Here is an 18,596-nt window from a genome sequence, read left to right as displayed (position 1 = left end):
TGCTGGCAGCACAAAGAACAATCATTGCCAGACTCTTATGAATGCTCACAGCATTGCATCCTTCGTGGAGCAGTGAGAAAATGCTAGCTTTTCACTTATCAGTCCTAAGTTATCCACTGGCACCAGATACATATATCACTATATCAACCAAGCACACATCAATTACCACATTACTGCCTGCCTTTTTTCAATTTTGTTTAGCTAGCCATGCTGCAAAAACACAATACATTTGTAATGACTGTGTATTGAAGGTAAAGATGGCTTCATGCCAAAGGATTTGAATCTGCTTTTGGATCCGGATTTCAAACACCACCAAAATACAGGATGTTCTGATCTAGGTTTCTGTATTGGCTCATGACAAAGATGGGACTAGGGTTGCCAGGTGTTCGGTTTTTGACTGGAAAGTCTGGTTGAAAAGGGAACCTGGCAGCATCCGTTCAGCAGTGCTGACCAAACAGTAAAAGTCCGGTTACCGGAGTAACCACGATCAGGCTCCCTGCCAAGAGACAGGAAGAGCAGCAGCTGCTGCTGGAGCCTGGAGGAGTTGCTGTCTGCTCAGCTGCTGAGGGATAGAAGTGGCAGGCTGGCTCCTTGACACAGCTCCAGCCTCTCTGGCAGAGACGTAGGTACCAGTGCTGCCACTGCCTGAGAGGGGGATCCTGTCTGTCCCCGCTCCACTGTGCTCCTGCTCTAGCCCCTCACTCAGGGTACCAACCCCGCCAGCCTTGCTGTGCTCCTGTCTCGACCCCTCCAGGGACCAACCCCCTCCTCCGCCCCACTGTCCCCTGACTGGCCAGCCAGGCAGGCGCCATGTCAGCCCAGCTCTGCAGGAGGCAAGTGAGTCCCTGGACAGCAGGGAGTGAGCGACGGTGGGAGGTGGGAAGAAGAGTGAGTGGGGGCAGGGCCTGGGGGAAGGAGTGGGACAGAGGTGTCTGGTTTTTAGCAGTTAGAAAGCTGGCAACCTTAGATGTGGCACATTTGCAAAGTTCAAATTCAGAGTATCCCTCACTCTCACAGATCTTGGGAGACAGACCAGTCCTCGCTTACAGACAACCCCCTAACCTGAAGCAAATACTCACCAGCAACCACACAACAAAAACACTAACCCAGGAACCTATCTTTGCAACAAAGCCAATGCCAACTCTATCCACATATCTATTCAAGTGACACCATCACTGGACCTAATCACATCAGCCACGCCATCAGGGGCTCGTTCACCTGCACATCTACCAATGTGATATATGCCATCATGTGCCAGCAATGCCCCTCTGCCATGTACATTGGTCAAACCGGACAGTCTCTATGCAAAAGAATAAACGGACACAAATCTGACAACAGGAATCATAACACTCAAAAACCAGTAGGAGAACACTTCAACCTCGCTGGTCACTCAGTAACAGACCTGAAGGTGGCAATTTTGCAACAGAAAGACTTCAAAAACAGACTCCAACCAGAAACTGCTGAGCTTGAATTGATTTGCAAATTAGATACCATTAACTCTGGCTTGAATAGAGACTGGGAATGGCTGAGTCATTACACTACTTGAATCTATTTCCTTATGATAACTATCCTTACACCTCTTGTCAACTGTCTGTAATTGACCATCTGGATTATCACTACAAAAGTTTTTTTCATGATGATAATAGGTCATCTTAATTAATTAGCCTCTTAGAGCTGGTATGGCATCTTCTCTGTATGTATATATATATACTCTTATTATATGTTCCATTCTATGCATCCGAAGAAGTGGGCTGTAGCCCACAAAAGCTTATGCTCAAATAAATTTGTTAGTCTCTAAGGTGCCATAAGTACTCCTGTTCTTTTTACGGATACAGACTAACACGGCTGCCACTCTGAAACTTGTCACTATTCGTTATATAGCACCCAAAAAAGTGCCAGGGGCTGTATATTAAGACAGGTCACTGTCCTAAAGAGCTTGCAATCTAAAACATAAAGGACAGACAAGGGACTAGGGGGCAAGGAACATTGAATCTTCAGGATGTATTTCAAACATCCTTGAAATTTGAGGGATGTTTGAAACTCAGTGTTTTGATTTACTCCAGTTTGAAATGATCTCATGAAGGATATTAAAGAAGTTCTCCGTTTTGGGTACATGGACAAGCTAGTTAGCAAGTGTTGTCTCTGGAAGAATGAGTTCTTTTTATCTTCTCTCTGCTATAGTTTATTTTTGCATAACAGAGACATCTCAAAAGTCATTTAATAGCGAGTGCTAAAAGATTCACTCTTTCATCTCACATGCTAACTAGAGGTTGTCAAATTTTTTCAGACAAAACATATTTCCATCAGAAAATGCTGTGTTGTCTAAAGGAACATGTCAATTACAACAACATTTTCTTTTAAAAAAATGGAAAAAAGAGTTCTGATCAGGCCAAATGTTCTGATTTTTCATTTTGTAATATTTTCAGCGTTTAAAAAATCCATTATCAGAAAAAAAAAATTCAAATTTTTGTTTCAAAATGGCTTTTTGACATGAATTTTCATTATTTTTTTCTTAAAATATGAAATCAGAATGAAACATTTAGATTTGATCAAACAGAATGCTCTGATCAACCCAAAATGTTTTACAGAAAGGAAATTCTGGTTCCTGCACAGCTCTGTTACTAACATTGTGCATTTTCAAAGATTTTAAAGCAGTTGGATACATTTTAATTATGTTGAGCTCAATAATTTAAATGCATCTATTTCCTGATAGGCACAAAAGATGTGGAACCTAGAGCACTGTTGGAAATCAGGCTTTCTAATGTTCATCTATTCTTCTGCTGTATCAAAGAATAAAACATCTTTGTAGGTAAGCATTGCCATGGCATTGCAAGGAGCACCAAAAAGTTAGAGATCAGGCATGATCCTTCCTATTGGAAAACATATTCTGGATACCTTGGTATCTGACTAGATTTTTCAGGATGCTCAACTTCTCCATGGGATAGTCATAGACTTTGTCCTACCTAAGCATTGGAAGGATATGCACAGCTGACTAACAGCTGGGTGGAACCATGAATGGAATATGCCTCCTTAATATAGCACTCCTAGTGACAGATCCAGACCAGAGCTGTATCAAGGATAGGAGTTGTGGCTCAAGGTACCATTTGGTTTGGTTTGATTTTATGGCTCTATCCTGGTCCCTACAGCTGCAAGTGGGAGAGAGGGGAAGCAGGCTAAATAAAGGTGAGTTCAGGGTATGGAGCAAGGAGTTCATTTTCACAATCCTTTGCCAGCTGTTCCATCAGCCTTGAATACAGGCTATGTGTTCAGAGCCCGTCTACCCCCCTTCTTTTCTGAACTGAGCCAGCTCCCCTCTGGATTAGTCAGCAAGGCCACACTAACCAATAGGCTCATGAAGCCCAGGACTAGGGTACAGCAATTGTAGGACCACCATTCTGGAGAGGTGGCAAGATATGTAAACAGGGGAGTGGTAGCAGTGAAGAGAACTAGACAACTAAGTGGAATCTGAGGCTGTCTGGCATGACTTAAGCAGCTATAGCTGTTCCAGTCTTGGGGAGGAGCTGCAGGTGCATGCTGGCCATGCAGCTGGAGGAGAACCATGCCAGCGAGGGGATGATATATGAACAAGAGAATCTGTGAGAAGAAGAGGAAATGGACTGCTGCCATCAGCTGTCTGAACTGGCATCTCAGAATGAATATAGGTTGTGTTTATGCAAATATAGATATGTATTGGGTTAATCTGTCTCTGTTGGGCAGGCGCATACAGACCCAGTATATGTAGCAATAATGGATTTCCAATCTCCTTACTGGTGCAGTGCCAGGATTTTAATATTAATTAATAATAATTAATAAATTAATATTGTAACAACTAGGGATCAACGGAGTTTGAAATCCCATTGATTAGGCACTGTTCAGACACAGAGTAATAGACTGTATCTGTCCCAAAGAGCTTACAAACTAAATAGACAAGACAGATAAAGGGTAAGGGAAGGGATATAATATACAAGTGGAGGAAGTAGAGTGAGTCTGCAAACACCATGTGAGTATCACAATTTAAAAATATTATTTGACTGGGATTTAGTTAGGAGGGGATTAGCTAGATGGAAAGACAAGAGAAGGGAGAGCGGTGAGGGGGCAGGGCAGGGGAGAATAGTAGGGTGAGAAAGTAGAAGGGTGTGCAGGCTGGTAGAGTGAGGCTTGGGTGTAGAGAAGGTGAGGGAGGGAGTTGGAGCAAACAGCCAGTCAGCACTGGGGAGAAAGTGTCCAGCCAAAACAGTATAAAGCACTCTGATTACATCATCAGTGTCCACCAGTCCCTCTGTGTCTGTATCCATTCCTTTGGTCCCTGGGATTGGCAGCTCCTCCCTGGAATTTCTTCCCCTAATTTATCCCTGTGAAATTATATTGCTACATTGCTTAACAGCTGATCTTAAACCCATCCTTTCCATATGAAGATATACAACACTGATATACAACAGAGTGTCAGCTCCGCTATGGTTGAGGCTGAGCGTCGCTTTCTCTTCTGGTATGCTCCTCCCCAAGCTATTGGACCCAACCCTCATTCATTAATCTACACACAAGAACTACATTTCTTTATTTATTATTTTGACTGAATTTGTGAAACTATTTGCTACATTTTAGCTTGTTTAATGTTATGAAGCTACTGGCTCACTGAGAATGGTGCTCTATAAACTAATGAGAATAACGATAACAATAAAAATAGTTATAGCGAGACTAATAATTACTAATTGCATCTTTTATTAGAGTTGGACTGAACAACAGCAACCTACTACCTGGAGGATTGTCTGAGATCTGCGGTCCAAGATAGTCAAAAGTGACTAGTAATAGCGGGTACCTCTTTTGGGAGGTGCCCAGTTTGAGACACGCTAAAGCGGCTTCACATTCAGAGGGCGGTTACTCAGCTGTTTCTGAAAATCAAGCAGCACTAAGGGGTTTCAAATCAGCTACCCACAAACCTGAGGTTCCTAACATCACTAGTTAACTTTTAGCAATTTTGCCCCTATGTATCTATATGGCATAATTCCAAATTACATCATAGTATTAATAGCCCTGATTGGCCAGCCATTTCTGGAATTATCCCATACCAGGAAGAGGAATGATATAAAAACATGGCTTCCCTTACTGCTGTCAGCACTTGATTTGCCAGTGGGCAAATGATGGGAGGTAAATGAGGAATATGTGAATGGAAGACCTTGGCTGGTGCGTTATTTTGATCCTGATGCATCAGTCGTATTTATATATTTCTATCCTGACAGTATCTTGGGTCCAATCATGAATGAGGTTCCATTGTACTGGGCAGTGCACAAACATGGAGTAAGAGACCATCCCTGTCTTGCAGGGCTTACAGTCTATATCAGTGGTTTTCAACCTTTTCGTTTGCAGGATCCCTAAAAATTTTCAAATGGAGACCTCAGACTTAGTCTGCAGACCCCAGGTTAAAAACCACTGTTCTATAGTAACAACCTTTCATGGACTCCTTAAACATAATCTGTGGAACCCCAGGGATCTGCAGACCACAGGTTAAAAACCACTAATCTAAATAGAAAAGACTGGCCCAGATAGAAGTAAGGGATATAATAGAGAAGCAAAATTTGCTTATTTTCACAGTGTTCCTCCTGCAGGTGTGAAACAAATCAAGACATGAGAATTGTGTTGCTCTCAGGTCTTGTTTTTTCTGTGTTTTGTAGGTAATGTCATACTCAAAATCCATCTCACTTGATCCTGTGCTGTAAAGGTTCCAATAAATACCTAGATTTGATTTTTTTTTGACACTGTTTCTTTTTTGAAACATGTCAGTTCAGTTCTAAGATAGATAGGATACAGAGACGCTCCCTTGGTAATGAATCATCCTCTTATCTGCTTTCTAGAAACTTTCTGTCTTCGGAGCGGGGGAGTTTTCACATTGTCAAAAATTTCCAACGTGCACAATTCTGTTTTTTTATTTCAAAATGACTTTTAGTTAGTTTATAGTAAAACAAAATTTTAAAGAATGTAAAAGCTCACAACTGAAATGTTGCGAAATTATTAAAGCAAAACATTTTGAGTGCTGAGCTAATTTCTTTTGCCTTTTTGATTTGTGAAAATTTTCAAGATTTCAACTTTTTACCGGAAATGTTTTAAAAATCTCGAGAATTTTCATGGGACAGGAAAACCACTTCCCACTCTGATCCACCTGTGACAGCAGTGCTCTGTAATCACAGATCTTGTTAGCATTTCCAGTGTGAACTCCTATTTTCATGTGTTCTTAACTAAGCTGGTAAACCATACATGTGTATTGTATTCCCTTGGTATGGAATAAACATGTATTTCCTGCCTCGATCCTTCCAGGCACGTTGCAGGAAGTTGGTGGTATGCCAAAGTCCAGGGCTTGTTGTAGGGTTTGTACAGTCCTCTGGGCCTGATCCAAAGTCCACTGAAGTCAATGAGTCTTTCCACTGACTTCAGTGGACTTTGGATCAGGCCCAATGTGAAGTATGCAGGGCCCCAACTGATCATCCCTAACCTTCATATACCCATGATGTCCCTCTTCCTCTGCAGCTGCCTCCTGCCTGTCTGTGACACTCTAGGCTGTGGCAATTTCCCTTTTCCCTCAACTAGTTTGTGAAGTTCTGACAACACTCCTTGTTGACCCAAGAAGCCTAGAGAAGGACCTACAGCACAACTTTTCAAGCAGGGATCAGAGTAGGGCAGTGTTCTCCAGAGAAGCTAATGCAGACACTGCAAATGCTGGTGATTACACTGTCCACCTCTTTGAATTATTGTAACTGCATCACAGTCTAGTTCTCTTACCTCCACAATAGTACCCCAACTCTCTCTGTTGGACTCACCAGGGTGTTGGCTTAAGTACATTTGTTTGCTGTGACTTATCAGCATTTGCCTACCAGCAGGTAAACCCCGTAACCTTTGAAACCAGAGACATAATTGTGTATGACAGTCATTAGTGGATAAAACAGAAATCTGTCTGAGAGCATCTGTTTTAAGAGATTCCAACATTATTAAAGTTTAACCATACTATGTTTGGAAGTTAAATTACCATGCTAGTTAGACAGTACAACTATTTCACAAGCCATAGGTCCTTTTTCTTTAGGGTCACATGCACATTTCATGTGGACTTCCTGAGTAGTTGAGAGTTTGGCCTACTATTTCATGCAATCATGCATCTACAGCCTGCAGTGTGATCTGCAAGCACATTTCATATCATGTGTGGGCCAAATAGGGACTAAGTAACCCAGGATACTTGGAGCTCACAGGTTGTTGCTATTGCAGAATAAGTGGACTCCACTTGCTTGGATCTCTTCTTTCTCTGAGCTGCCATACCAGTTAAACAACCACAGATTACATCACAGCTTCAGCTTGTTCGGAATGGCTGCCATTCCTAGAAACATTTCCAGATGATGTACTTCCTGAAATAATAGCATGAGTGGGGGAAAAGTGAGGGGGCCGGAGTCTCCTCTCACTTACACATCTGTAAATCAGGTGTAAAGCTATTGAAGTCAATGTTGTTATACCAGCGCGGGCCGAGGGATGTGCTGGTCGCGGCTTCCCGCTGCCCCCATTGGCCCAGGACGGCGAACAGCGGCGAGTGGGGGCCGCGATTGGCCGAACCTGCCGCATCAGCAGGTAAATAAACTGGCCCAGCCCGCTAGGGTGCTTACCCTGGCGAGCCGCGTGCCGAACATTGCCGACCCCTGTATTATATTATGTGCCTTTGGGGCCTGATCCAATGCTTGTTGACGTTAATGGGATTCTTACCATTGATTTCAATGGGCCTTAGATCAAAGCTTTGTATTTTTTCACCCCTATATGTTGTTATCTGCCTAACAGGATGTTTAGTCTATTGCTGTATCACTAGATAGGGTATGAGGGTGTTTGGCTCTCATTAGCAGAGATGGAAGTGGAAGTGTGTATCTCAACACAGGTTGAGTTCAAAACTAATTATTATTAAATGACTAGAATTCATTACGATTGGCTTGGTGAGTTCATAAAAAATAAAAATCTGTCCATGCCAAATGGCTACATTTGATGCCGATTTAGGTAGTTTTGGTGCTTCTGACAAAGGCTGGAAGATTTCAGAGGGCAAGTGTTGGAGGGGCTGAATCTAGAGGGACCCATTATGTGAGAGTAAATCTTAGTGGGTCTAAAACATGAAGAATTTTTTAAAAAACCCACCACGTAGCCTATGTTGACCATTGTGTGAACCAGCTCGTACTGGGAATAATAATATCTTGTAGGCTAGATCAGACCCAGTTGCACTCCCCATAAAACATTAACCAGCTGAGCCTTAGCTATGCCACACTAACAAATTAATACAGTTTAGCTCTACTTCATCAAAGAAACATATAGCTATTCCACGCAGATTGAAGATCCATCAAACTATCTGCCTGATGCATTTTATATAGTGTTGGTTGTAGTACAAAGGCAGGCTAGGATACATTTGCCTACTGAGGGGAGTAATTGCTATCACAGCAATCACACCACTACTGTAGGTAATGATACAAAATAGCTGCCTCATTGTCAGCAACTCTGAGACAGCCATAAGGGTTATATCCTCAAATATACCTAGGGTGACCAGATGTCCCGATTTTATAAGGACAGTCCTGATTTTGGGGTCTTTTTCTTATATAGGCTCCTATTATCCCCCACCCCTGTCCCGATTTTTCATACTTGCAGTACCCTCATCATGGTGTAACCCTACTGATAACATCATTATATTAAATCATTCTAAATATTAGTTCCTTCATGGAAAACACATGCAGGAATGGAAGAAAATATCTGACTTTCAAAGGGAAATGCTTCAAAGGGAAAAAAGCCTCAGCTTTTTCCTTAATGGATATTTTCCTTAAAACCACATGTTTTCAGACCCGCTGCAAGAACTGAGGAGTAAGAATACTGCTAATGATGTATTGGTTTTCATAAGAATTGTAACTCATTTTTGTTCAGCATTTTCTTTCCCTATTTATTTTCTTCCTTTCTCTTCATCTTTATGTTGCATTAGCTATTTCAGAATCAAAGAGAGACATGATGTAGGAGATGAGGAAATGTGATGTGTATTCTATAGTCTTTTACTTAAGCTCTTTTTTTATTTGAACGCATTCTCTCTCTTTCCCAGGACCCAAATCAAGATCTAGAAATTTATTTGGCCCAATCACCTTTGTAAACATAAAAATACATCTAGGGGGGAGATAAAGGTGTTCTGAAACAAAGTAGCATTACTTCTCCCAGCCCACCCCCTTTATTCATGAAGACAGGCAGGTCACAGTAGATATGGCTAGCAGCAGGGCACCTTGACCCAATACAGGAGATGTCATTTACAGCAGCTTTCAGGAAAACCAGAGGATGTCAGTGTGAGTACAGACCTGCTGAGGGGAAAAAAAAAAATAATGGAGATATCCCATCTCCTAGAACTGGAAGGGACCTTGAAAGGTCATCAAGTCCAGCCCCCTGCCTTCACTAACAGGACCAAGTACTGATTTTGCCCCAGATCCCTAAGTGGCCCCCTCAAGGATTGAACTCACAACCCTGGGTTTAGCAGGCCAATGCTCAAACCACTGAGCTATCCCTCCCCCCAAAGCTACCCAAGTCTCTCAACGCAACCCACTTGGGCGTCCCAACCCATGGACTTCAGAAGGAGTCAGAGCAGGTACAGCGAGGATGCCAGTCTGCCATGGTAGGATGACATGGGCAAGATCCTCAGCTGCTGTAAATCAATGCATCTTCAATTATCTCAATAGAGCTACACTAAATTACAACAGCTGAGCATCTTGTCCGTATTTCCTGTTTTCCATTCTTAAGACCTACTAGGTGAATCTGTCTATCTTAGGTAGTTAGAGGGCCCCATCACTGTAGTATCTGAGTACCTCACAGTCTTTGAGTTCTCCCCATAACACCCCTGTGGTGCACAGTGCTGTTATCCTTATTTTACAAATGGGGAACAGAGGCACAGAAAGACTAAATGACTTGCCCAAAGGTGCATAGGAAGTCTATGGCTGAGCTGGGACTTGAACGCAGCTCTTTCAAATCCCAGTCTAAAGGCCTCACCACTGGACTGTCTTTCCTTTCTCACTGCTGTATGACAAGGAGATACCAGACTCAGAGGAAAGCAATTTTAGCAGTGTTTTGTGCTAAGGGAGATGCGAATGTAATCAGAAGGCAACTATTAGAGACTAAATGCCTTCCAATCTGTGATGAAGAGCGAACCTATAAATAGAGAGACTCAATGTTATAAAATATGTCTGTACCAGCTGCTGAAAGTCAGCACTTCATAATGGGTCACTGCAAGTCCTTCAGAAAGTCGGCTGAGCTTTTTCACCATGTGCTACTCTCAGATGTTGAAAACTATTCATTTGCATTGTGTGTGGTATTGCAGGGTTCCGACTTGACATTACTTGCAATGCTGTGCGTGTCCACACTGTCCATGTACTCTGAATGGTACTTACACAGAAGTGGCAGCACCATGTGTCTTAAGGTTCTTATAGCTTCTCAGATTCAAATAATAAATAATCTAAGTCTAGTACAATGATTTTGTTTAAGATACAAGCCCTTCAAATGAAGTGTTCTACTGATAGCATTACAAATGTACACACACAACATCTCTCTCTGTTTGTGTAGTACAGGGGTTCTCAAACTTCATTGCACCGCGACGCCCTTCTGACAACAAAAATTACTACACGACTCCAGGAGGCAGGACTGAAGCCTGAGCCCACTCAAGCCCCACTGCCCTGGGCCAGAGGGGGACCAAAGTCGAAGCCCACGGGCTTCAGCCCCAGGTAGGGGCGGGGGCCTTTAACCTGAGCCCACGGCTCAGGCTTGGGGCTCAGGCTTCGGCCCCAGGCCCCAGCAAGTCTAATGCCAGCCCTGGCGACCCCATTAAAAGAAGGTCGCAACCCACTTTGGGATCCCGACCTGTGTTCTCTGGAAGCTGTGCGCTTGGGCGGCCGCCCTGGAGAGATTCAAGTGCTGTGCATTTGAATAGCAGAGCCACGCACATCCAGACGGCAGTGTGTGTTCAGGTGCCTCTCTCCCCCTCGCTGCTTTGCAGCCACCTTGCTTCTGCAGCTGCTCCCGGGACCCTCCTGCTGGCTCTGCAGAGCAGGGCTGGGGAGGGAGAAAGGATGGTGCTGATGTCAGGGTATCTCCCTTCCCCTCCCGCAGCCCCTGTACCCCATCTCCACAGAGCAGGGTAGAGAGAATAGGCCTCAGGGCTCGCAGCAGCTCTGAGGTCTGAACAAGCCTTTGAGGGAGTGCCTTAAAGAGACAGTGCAGGGTCTCTCAGACACACACACACTCTGTCTCTCCCCCTCTCACCTGCCCATCTACCCCATCTCTGCAGAGCAGGGGATGGGGGGACATGGTTCAGGAGGAGGAGAGCTTTCAGTGAGTGCCGTAAAGAGACAATGGACAGGCGTCTCTCAGAAACTTCCCCAGCAGCCATCATACACACAGTCTCTGTGTCACACACACAGTGCACATGATCTCTCTCTCTCACAGACACACACAGAGTCTGTGTAACACACCTCACAGCACTGTTGTTGTTGTTACTTCTTGGTACTTCCTGCAATGCACATATATTCTCTGTAATTTTATTCTTTCAAAGTGCGTTATTTTAATTTTTTGACTGGTCTATGCATTTCATAATTTTTATTTCTCTCTTACACTTACATTTAATTCTTTGAGTAGTGAGTTCTAAAATGCCTAACTTGTCCTGGCTGGAGAAATTATCCCTATTGGTCACTTTTAAAAAGTATATATTATATCTAGGTTTTTTTTGTTTCTACTGGTGGCACACATCTGCACATTAACTTGGTGCACATAACAAAATTTATTCCACACATGGGTGAAAAAAATTAAAGAGAACATTGGTCCCAACCCACATTTTGAGAACCACTGATGTAGTATAAATATTACACTGGTTATTTTCCATTAAAAATGATATATGCTTTACATTCCGCTTGAAACCTTTAGAGCAGGCCACACTGAAGGAGGGTCTGCCTTTTACAGCTTTGAGTGCTATTGATAACAGTTTACATGTATCAAACACATTTCATCACAGAAGGTCCCCCACGTGCTTTACAAATGATGGGCCAACTTCTGCAAAGCAGAGTTGAGTAGAGGTCCTGTCATGGGGGAAAGTGGCTATGCTCTGTTATCCTCCACATTAAGCTGCTTCTCTTGAGCTCAGCTGTACATGACGAAGAGGGGTGTGGCTAGGTGTGCTGGTGAGAAGTTAAATCCACATAGGTAGGAAGTGAGGGGGAAGAGTTACCTTGTTCCCCTTGCAGGTAAGTGGGACTTGACATTTGAGGCAATGCAATTTAATGCTGCTAGAAGCAATAACCCTCTGTGGCAAAGTAGTGGGAGTATGTGCACAGTGAAGGGCAAGGGCACCATATGACAATGCTGCAGAGCAGAAATAGGGGCTAGGGGACTCCCAGAGACAGATCCCTGCCACATGGAAGGCCAGAGATCTACCAGTCCACCCCTACATCTCAGCTTCTTCACCTCTTGATGGTCATTCCCCATGGCAAGACTACTGCAAGCCTCACCTCTCACAAGAAGTGATATGGTTGAACAGCAACAGGACATATAAGCCTGCCCTGCCCTTGTAGGTCTTTTATGGTGTGGTGAAGGAGAAAATTTGATCCTCAGTCTATAAACTGTTGGTACCGTATATAGGAATCACTAGACAACTACTCAAGTACACTGCACCCACCTTCCCAGTGAAACATGGCAACTGATTAATAATGCCCTGCTCCATAAGCATCTGGGGCCATGACTTCACTCCTCCCACTCTTCACTGGCCCACGATGCTGTTCAACCACCCAGAAGAGAGCCTGTTAAACCACACATGCCCCTGTATTCTTTGGAGCAAAGGAAACCAAATCGTTTTTAGAAGAGAATTGATTTTACACAGGCTGTTCCCACAAAAACGGTGGGATCCCTGAGAAGTTGTTAGCCTCTTCTTTCCCTGGGATGTGCAGAGCTTAGAGCTGTGTTTGGTCCAAATTCTTAGTGCAGGCTCTAATGCTCTGGTCCTTTCTCGTTAAAAACTGTTTTCTGAAAGATTGTCTCTCAAGTGCCTTGAATAAAGTAGGTTTTTAAAATGTAATCCCAACCTGAGACTGCACTCTCCCCATTTCAAGGCCTGTTTGATACTTATAGCATCATTTACTAATGCTCCCCTAGGGATATTTTGAGAAATCTGTCTGTATAAGCTCAGGCTTGAGTAAAGATTAATATGAGAATAACAGGATTGTTCAAAGCTTTGACTTCACTCCACATTTCATCTTTTGAAGATGGATAATGCACTAATCATCCCCCCCTCTAATAACTTAGAAATAGGTTCTTGATTCAGAAATAAATGATCATTTACTGTTGAAAACCAAAAGGTGGAAGGTGCATCAGACATGCTACTGAAACTTGATCCATCTCCCATTGATGTTAATAGGTGTTTTCCATTGAGGTTAAAGAGGACTAGATCAGGCCCTGGAGAGCCTGTTGAACAACAAGCACCAGTTCCCCCTGCAAACAATGTGTGGTGTTTGTGGTAAACATAATTTCCCCTTTCCCCCATAAGTAAAGGTTCATTTGTTGACCAAAGATTTTTTTACAAGGGCTTTTTCAAACATTCTAGCCTAAACCCAAGAAGCTATGATTATTGTGACAGGTTTTAGAGTTGTAGCCGTGTTAGTCTGTATCAGCAAAAACAACGAGGAGTACTTGTGGCACTTTAGAGACTAACAAATTTATTTGGGCATAAGCTTTCATGGGCTAAAACCCACTTCATCAGATGCAAGTGGAGTGGAAAATACAGTAGGAAGATATATATACATAGTACGTGAAAAGATGGGCATTGTCTTACCAATGCTAACGAGACAATTCAATTAAAGTGAGCTATTATCAACAGGAGGAAAAATCACTTTTGTAGTGATAATCAGGGTGGCCCATTTCAAACAGTTGACAAGAAGGTGTGAGTAACAGTAGGGGAAAATTAGCATGGGGAAATTAGTTTTTAGCTTTTGTAGTGACCCATCCACTTCCAGTCTTTATTCAGGCCTAATTTGATGGTGTCCAGTTTGCAAATTAATTCCAGTTCTGCAGTTTCTCGTTGGAATCTGTTTTTGAAGTTTTGTTGTTGAAGAATTGCCACTTTTAAGTCTGTTATTGAGTGTCCAGGGAGGTTGAAGTGTTCTCTGACTGGTTTTTGAATTATGCTCTGGAAATGTTTAGGAAAGCAAAAAATGATCTTGCCCCCTCATTCTTAAACGGTTTAAAAGAAAATCAGACTGTGGAGTGATAATATAATAAGGCATTTGTAAATGTCTGCTTCTTGATTTGGAATTTTGTGAATCATTTATTTTAGGATCAGAGGATGACTGGTGATCAGTTTTAGGTACCGTTTTTGTAATAAAAATATTTTCTGTCCCTGGAATACTCAGTTCATTACAGATTTTTTTGCAAAGTGCCTTTTACTAAGTTTCCTTGCTGTAGTCCATTCTCCTTAGGTGAAAGAGTTGTATTTTATGTGGCCAGTCTTACAATGTGCTGAGGACCCTCGATTCCTAATGACTCCATCAGGAGCTGCGGGTAGTGGGAAAGGCTCAGCACCTTGCAGGATCAGCCTGTTTGATGCTAATGGTAATCATATTTTAAGAAATAGGATCAGTACAGTGAGATAACTTTCCATTCTTGTTTCCTTCACAGAATCTATTCTTTCCTTTTCATTCCTATAAAGGAAGAAAAGGACCACCTGTCATCAGGGCCGGCTCCAGGCACCAGCTGAGCAAGCAGGTGCTTGGGGCGGCCAAGGGGAAGGGGCGGCATGTCGGGCTCTTCGGCGGCAATTCGGCGGAGGGTCCCTGTCCCTCTCGGAGTCACCCTGACATTAGCATCCCTATCCCCCGCCCTCTGCACAGCAAGCAGGAGGCTCCCGGGAGCAGCTCCAAGGCAGAGGGCAGGAGCAGCGCACGGCAGTGGGAGGAGGGACAGCTGAACTGTCGGCAATTGCTAGCCTGCTGGGCAGCTGCCGCACAGGGAACTTAGGGGAGCTGATGGGGGGCTGCCGGTCTACCCTGGTTCCAAGCCCCCACCACTAGTTCCAAGGGGCTGCTCTTTCTGCAAGCAGTGGACAAAGCAGGCAGCTGCCAAACAACGTTATAAGGGAGCATTGCACAACTTTAAACGAGCATGTTCTCTAATTGATCAGCAAGGTAACAACGAAACAACATTAAGCAGGGCAACTTTAAGTGAGGAGTTACTGTACTCACCTGCTTAAAGTTAAGCATGGGCATACTTTTTTACAGGTTCAGGGCCTTAATGATCAAAGTATTACATGATTTCCGCCATTCTTAAATTGTGGGCCCCATCTGATACCATTTGATGGGACCCATAACCAGGCTGGGTTAAAGCTCTGGCTTCTTTACAATGAAGCAAAAACCAGCTAAAGATTAATAGTGTTTTTATTTATGTGGTTTGATTCAGCTGTCTTCCCAAGTAAATCAAAAGCACTGTATTTTCCCAGGCTTGCCTCCGAGTCATGTTTATTAGGTCAGAATGGATACAAAGTTCTGGAATAGATCTTTTTACTGCCACATGCAATAAACTGTTAATAGAGAAATGTATGTAAATATTACTTCTTGGTGTCTGATCCACAGGGCACAGCATGTTTTGATGCTGTGTGATCAGTCAACCCTCCCACAGAAAAACCACTGGAGGGATTTGGGGGTGGGGAATCTCAGTGAGACTCGCCTCATGATACTTTCCCCAAAGAGTGTTAAGAGTGAGTGTCAGTGACAAGTTTGCCTCATGCACCAGCCCACCCCACCCGGTGAAATGAGCAGGGGATACTGATGGCAGAACCTGGGGATATGCAAAAGACCTATCCATGCAAAGGCCTCATACCTCTGCACCTGCTCTGAGGCCCTTTGTGCCCCCTCTAGCTTCCTGGCAACGTGGCTGCGCAGGAAGGCTGTGATGTAGATTGCTCTGGAAGCACCTATGAAAGTAGGTCCAAACCTTTCCCCCTGCTCAAGGGTATCTGGCAAGAGCCTCCTGCTCACTGCAGCTCTTCTGACTGCAGCCTCTGCCACAGCTTCCTCTCATTGTCTCTCCCTGAGTGTCTCCCCTCTCTCTACCGCTTCCTGCTGCTCTTAGGCCTGGTCTATACTACCCGCCTGAATCGGCGGGTAGAAATCGACCTCTCGGGGATCGATTTATCGCGTCCCATCGGGACGCGACAATCGATCCCCGAATCGGCGCTCTAACTCCACCAGCGGAGGTGGTAGTAAGCGCCGCCGACAAAAAGCGGCAGAAGTCGATTTTGCCGCCGTCCTCACAACGGGGTAAGTCGGCTGTAATACGTCGAATTCAGCTACGCTATTCACGTAGCTGAATTTGCGTATCTTAAATCGACTCCCCGCTGTAGTGTAGATGTACCCTTAGAGAGGAATCACCCTATCCCAGCTCAGAAGTACCTACTTAGTCACAAGGGCTGGCTGGCCCTTAAAGGAGGCTTGTTCGGGCAGGGAAGGGTGGTTCTTCAGCTGCTCCCGTCTTATAGCCCTCCCATTTTGGATGATTGTCCAAAGAGAGGAGCAAAGTCAAGTAGCCAAAGAGAGGAGCTGAGCAGCTACTTTACAGTATAAGATTATCCTGCTTGAGAGAAGTAAAAATGCAGGCATGGTTTTAAAAGTGCCTGGTTCCCCAATCACAGACTGAATTTAAAGTCCAGCCACCTCCACTCAGAAATGTTGATGAGAGTCATATAAGTACCCAGACGTACAGAAAGAAAACTGTCTTTCTCAGATCCATGTATAATATCACAGGTCCCCTGAAATGAAGTTAATAGTGCTGATGGAAATGTTATGATGTGCACATTTAAAACCTGCCTATACTATCAAAAAGTGCAAAGATCCCATGAAGATGATGCAAGGCATGGACAGATCCATTGTCTAATGCAGGGGTGGGCAAACTTTTTGGCCCGAGGGCCACATCTGGGTGGAGAAATTGAATGCAGGGCCATGAATGTAGGGCTGGGGCAGGAGGTTGGGGTGCGGGAGGAAGTGTGGGGTATGGGAGGGTGTGCCATGTGCAGGAAGGGGCTATGGGCAAGGGCCTGGGGTGCAGGGGGGGCCTGGAGTGCAGGGGGGGCCTGGGGTGCAGGGTCCAGCCCAGCGCTGCTTACCCGGAGCAGCTCCAGGGTGGCAGTGGCATGAAGTGAGGCTAAGGCAGGCTCCCTGCCTGCGCTGGCACCACGTTGCTCCCATAAGTGGCCGGCACCACGTCACTGCAGCCCCTGGGGGGAGGGAAGGGCAGAGGGCTCCGCATGCTGCCCTCGCCTGCAGGTACCTCCTCCGAAGCTCCCATTGGCCGTGGTTCCCCGTTCCCAGCCAATGGGAGCTACAGGGGGCAGTGTCTACAGGCAAGGGCAGCATGCGGAGCCCTCTGCCCCACCTTCCCCTCCAGGGATCGCAGGGACATGGTGCCGGCTGCTTCTGGGAGCAGCACGGGGGCAGGGAATGCAGGGAGCCTGCCTTAGCCCTGTGGCGCCATGGGGCTGGTAATCCCGCAGGGTGGATCCAAAGCCCTGATGGGCTGGATCCAGCCTGCAGGCTGTAGTTTGCCCACCCCTAGTCTAATTTTTAAGGCAAGGAATGTGCCTGGCAAAGGACGGTCTTCCATATATGATCATTGCATCCCAACATTGTGCATGTGAGAGCTTTGCAGTTTTGCCAGAATGAGTGGTAGTTACTGCTTTGTATGAAAAGATAAATAACATATTAAGACCCAAAAAAAAGTTGACCCTGAACTTTAATCTAATGTTGTCAAATTCTTCTTCACAGATTCCTGTCATGGGAGGAGCTTTCATGGACTCACCCAATGAGGACTTTGGTACAGAATACTCCTTGTTTAATTCATCGGCCAATGTCCATGCAGCTGCTTCAATGCAGAACCAGCCAGAAGAGACATCCCGCTCCTCAAACGATGCCATATTGTTATGGATTGCGATCATAGCAACAATTGGAAACATTGTGGTTGTGGGAGTGGTGTATGCCTTCACGTTTTAAGAAGACAGGAGACTGGAATACTGCAGGAGTGGATGGCTACAAGCGTGTTTGTTGTGCGTGTTTGTGTATATATACATGTATAGCTATATAAATATATCTAGGTAGACACATTTTGTTCATTAAAAGCTGCCACAGTACTGGAAATGAAGTGCAAGTTATTAAACTTGAACTTCAGTAGCAAAGTTTGGATGCATTGGCAAATTTTGTGGAGGCAAAAGCTTTAATCAAGAACAGCCAATACATGTCATATATAAATTTGATGTGAAAGGCCAATGCCGATATGCAAAATACAAAATGAAAGTGGGATTTATGTAGAAAATGCTTATTTCCTATTGGTTGGATTTTCTAGTAGCTCTTCTGTTTTTCGTTTGTTCCTTTTGTTACGTTTTTAATCTGCTTTTGGGATTGGTATTTCTGTCACAACATTATATGAAAAATGCTCTGTATCTTATGCTCCATGGAAATCTAGTTATCTAGATATGCAGATGCATTGGATGGTCGGCATTGGCTCAATTGTAAGTAGCGGATTTTCAGGATTCTTGTGTGTTGAAC

The 18,596-nt window shown here is 44.3% G+C and overlaps 1 protein-coding gene across 1 annotated transcript in view; it reads left to right on the top strand.

The window, feature by feature from the left end:
* C4H14orf132 (chromosome 4 C14orf132 homolog) overlaps nucleotides 1–18,181 on the top strand; it is a 48,834-nt gene extending 30,653 nt beyond the window's left edge. The window contains exon 2 of the mRNA XM_034768539.1: nucleotides 17,820–18,181. Within this exon, the coding sequence (XP_034624430.1) occupies nucleotides 17,820–18,044 (225 nt within the window). The 3' untranslated portion in view covers nucleotides 18,045–18,181. The remainder of the gene's footprint in view (nucleotides 1–17,819) is intronic.
* The last annotated feature ends 415 nt before the right edge of the window (nucleotides 18,182–18,596 follow it).

This window comes from Trachemys scripta, chromosome 4 (genome assembly GCF_013100865.1).
Source record: "Trachemys scripta elegans isolate TJP31775 chromosome 4, CAS_Tse_1.0, whole genome shotgun sequence".
Classification (NCBI taxonomy): domain Eukaryota; kingdom Metazoa; phylum Chordata; order Testudines; family Emydidae; genus Trachemys; species Trachemys scripta.
This window is presented reverse-complemented; position numbering and strand designations above follow the sequence as displayed.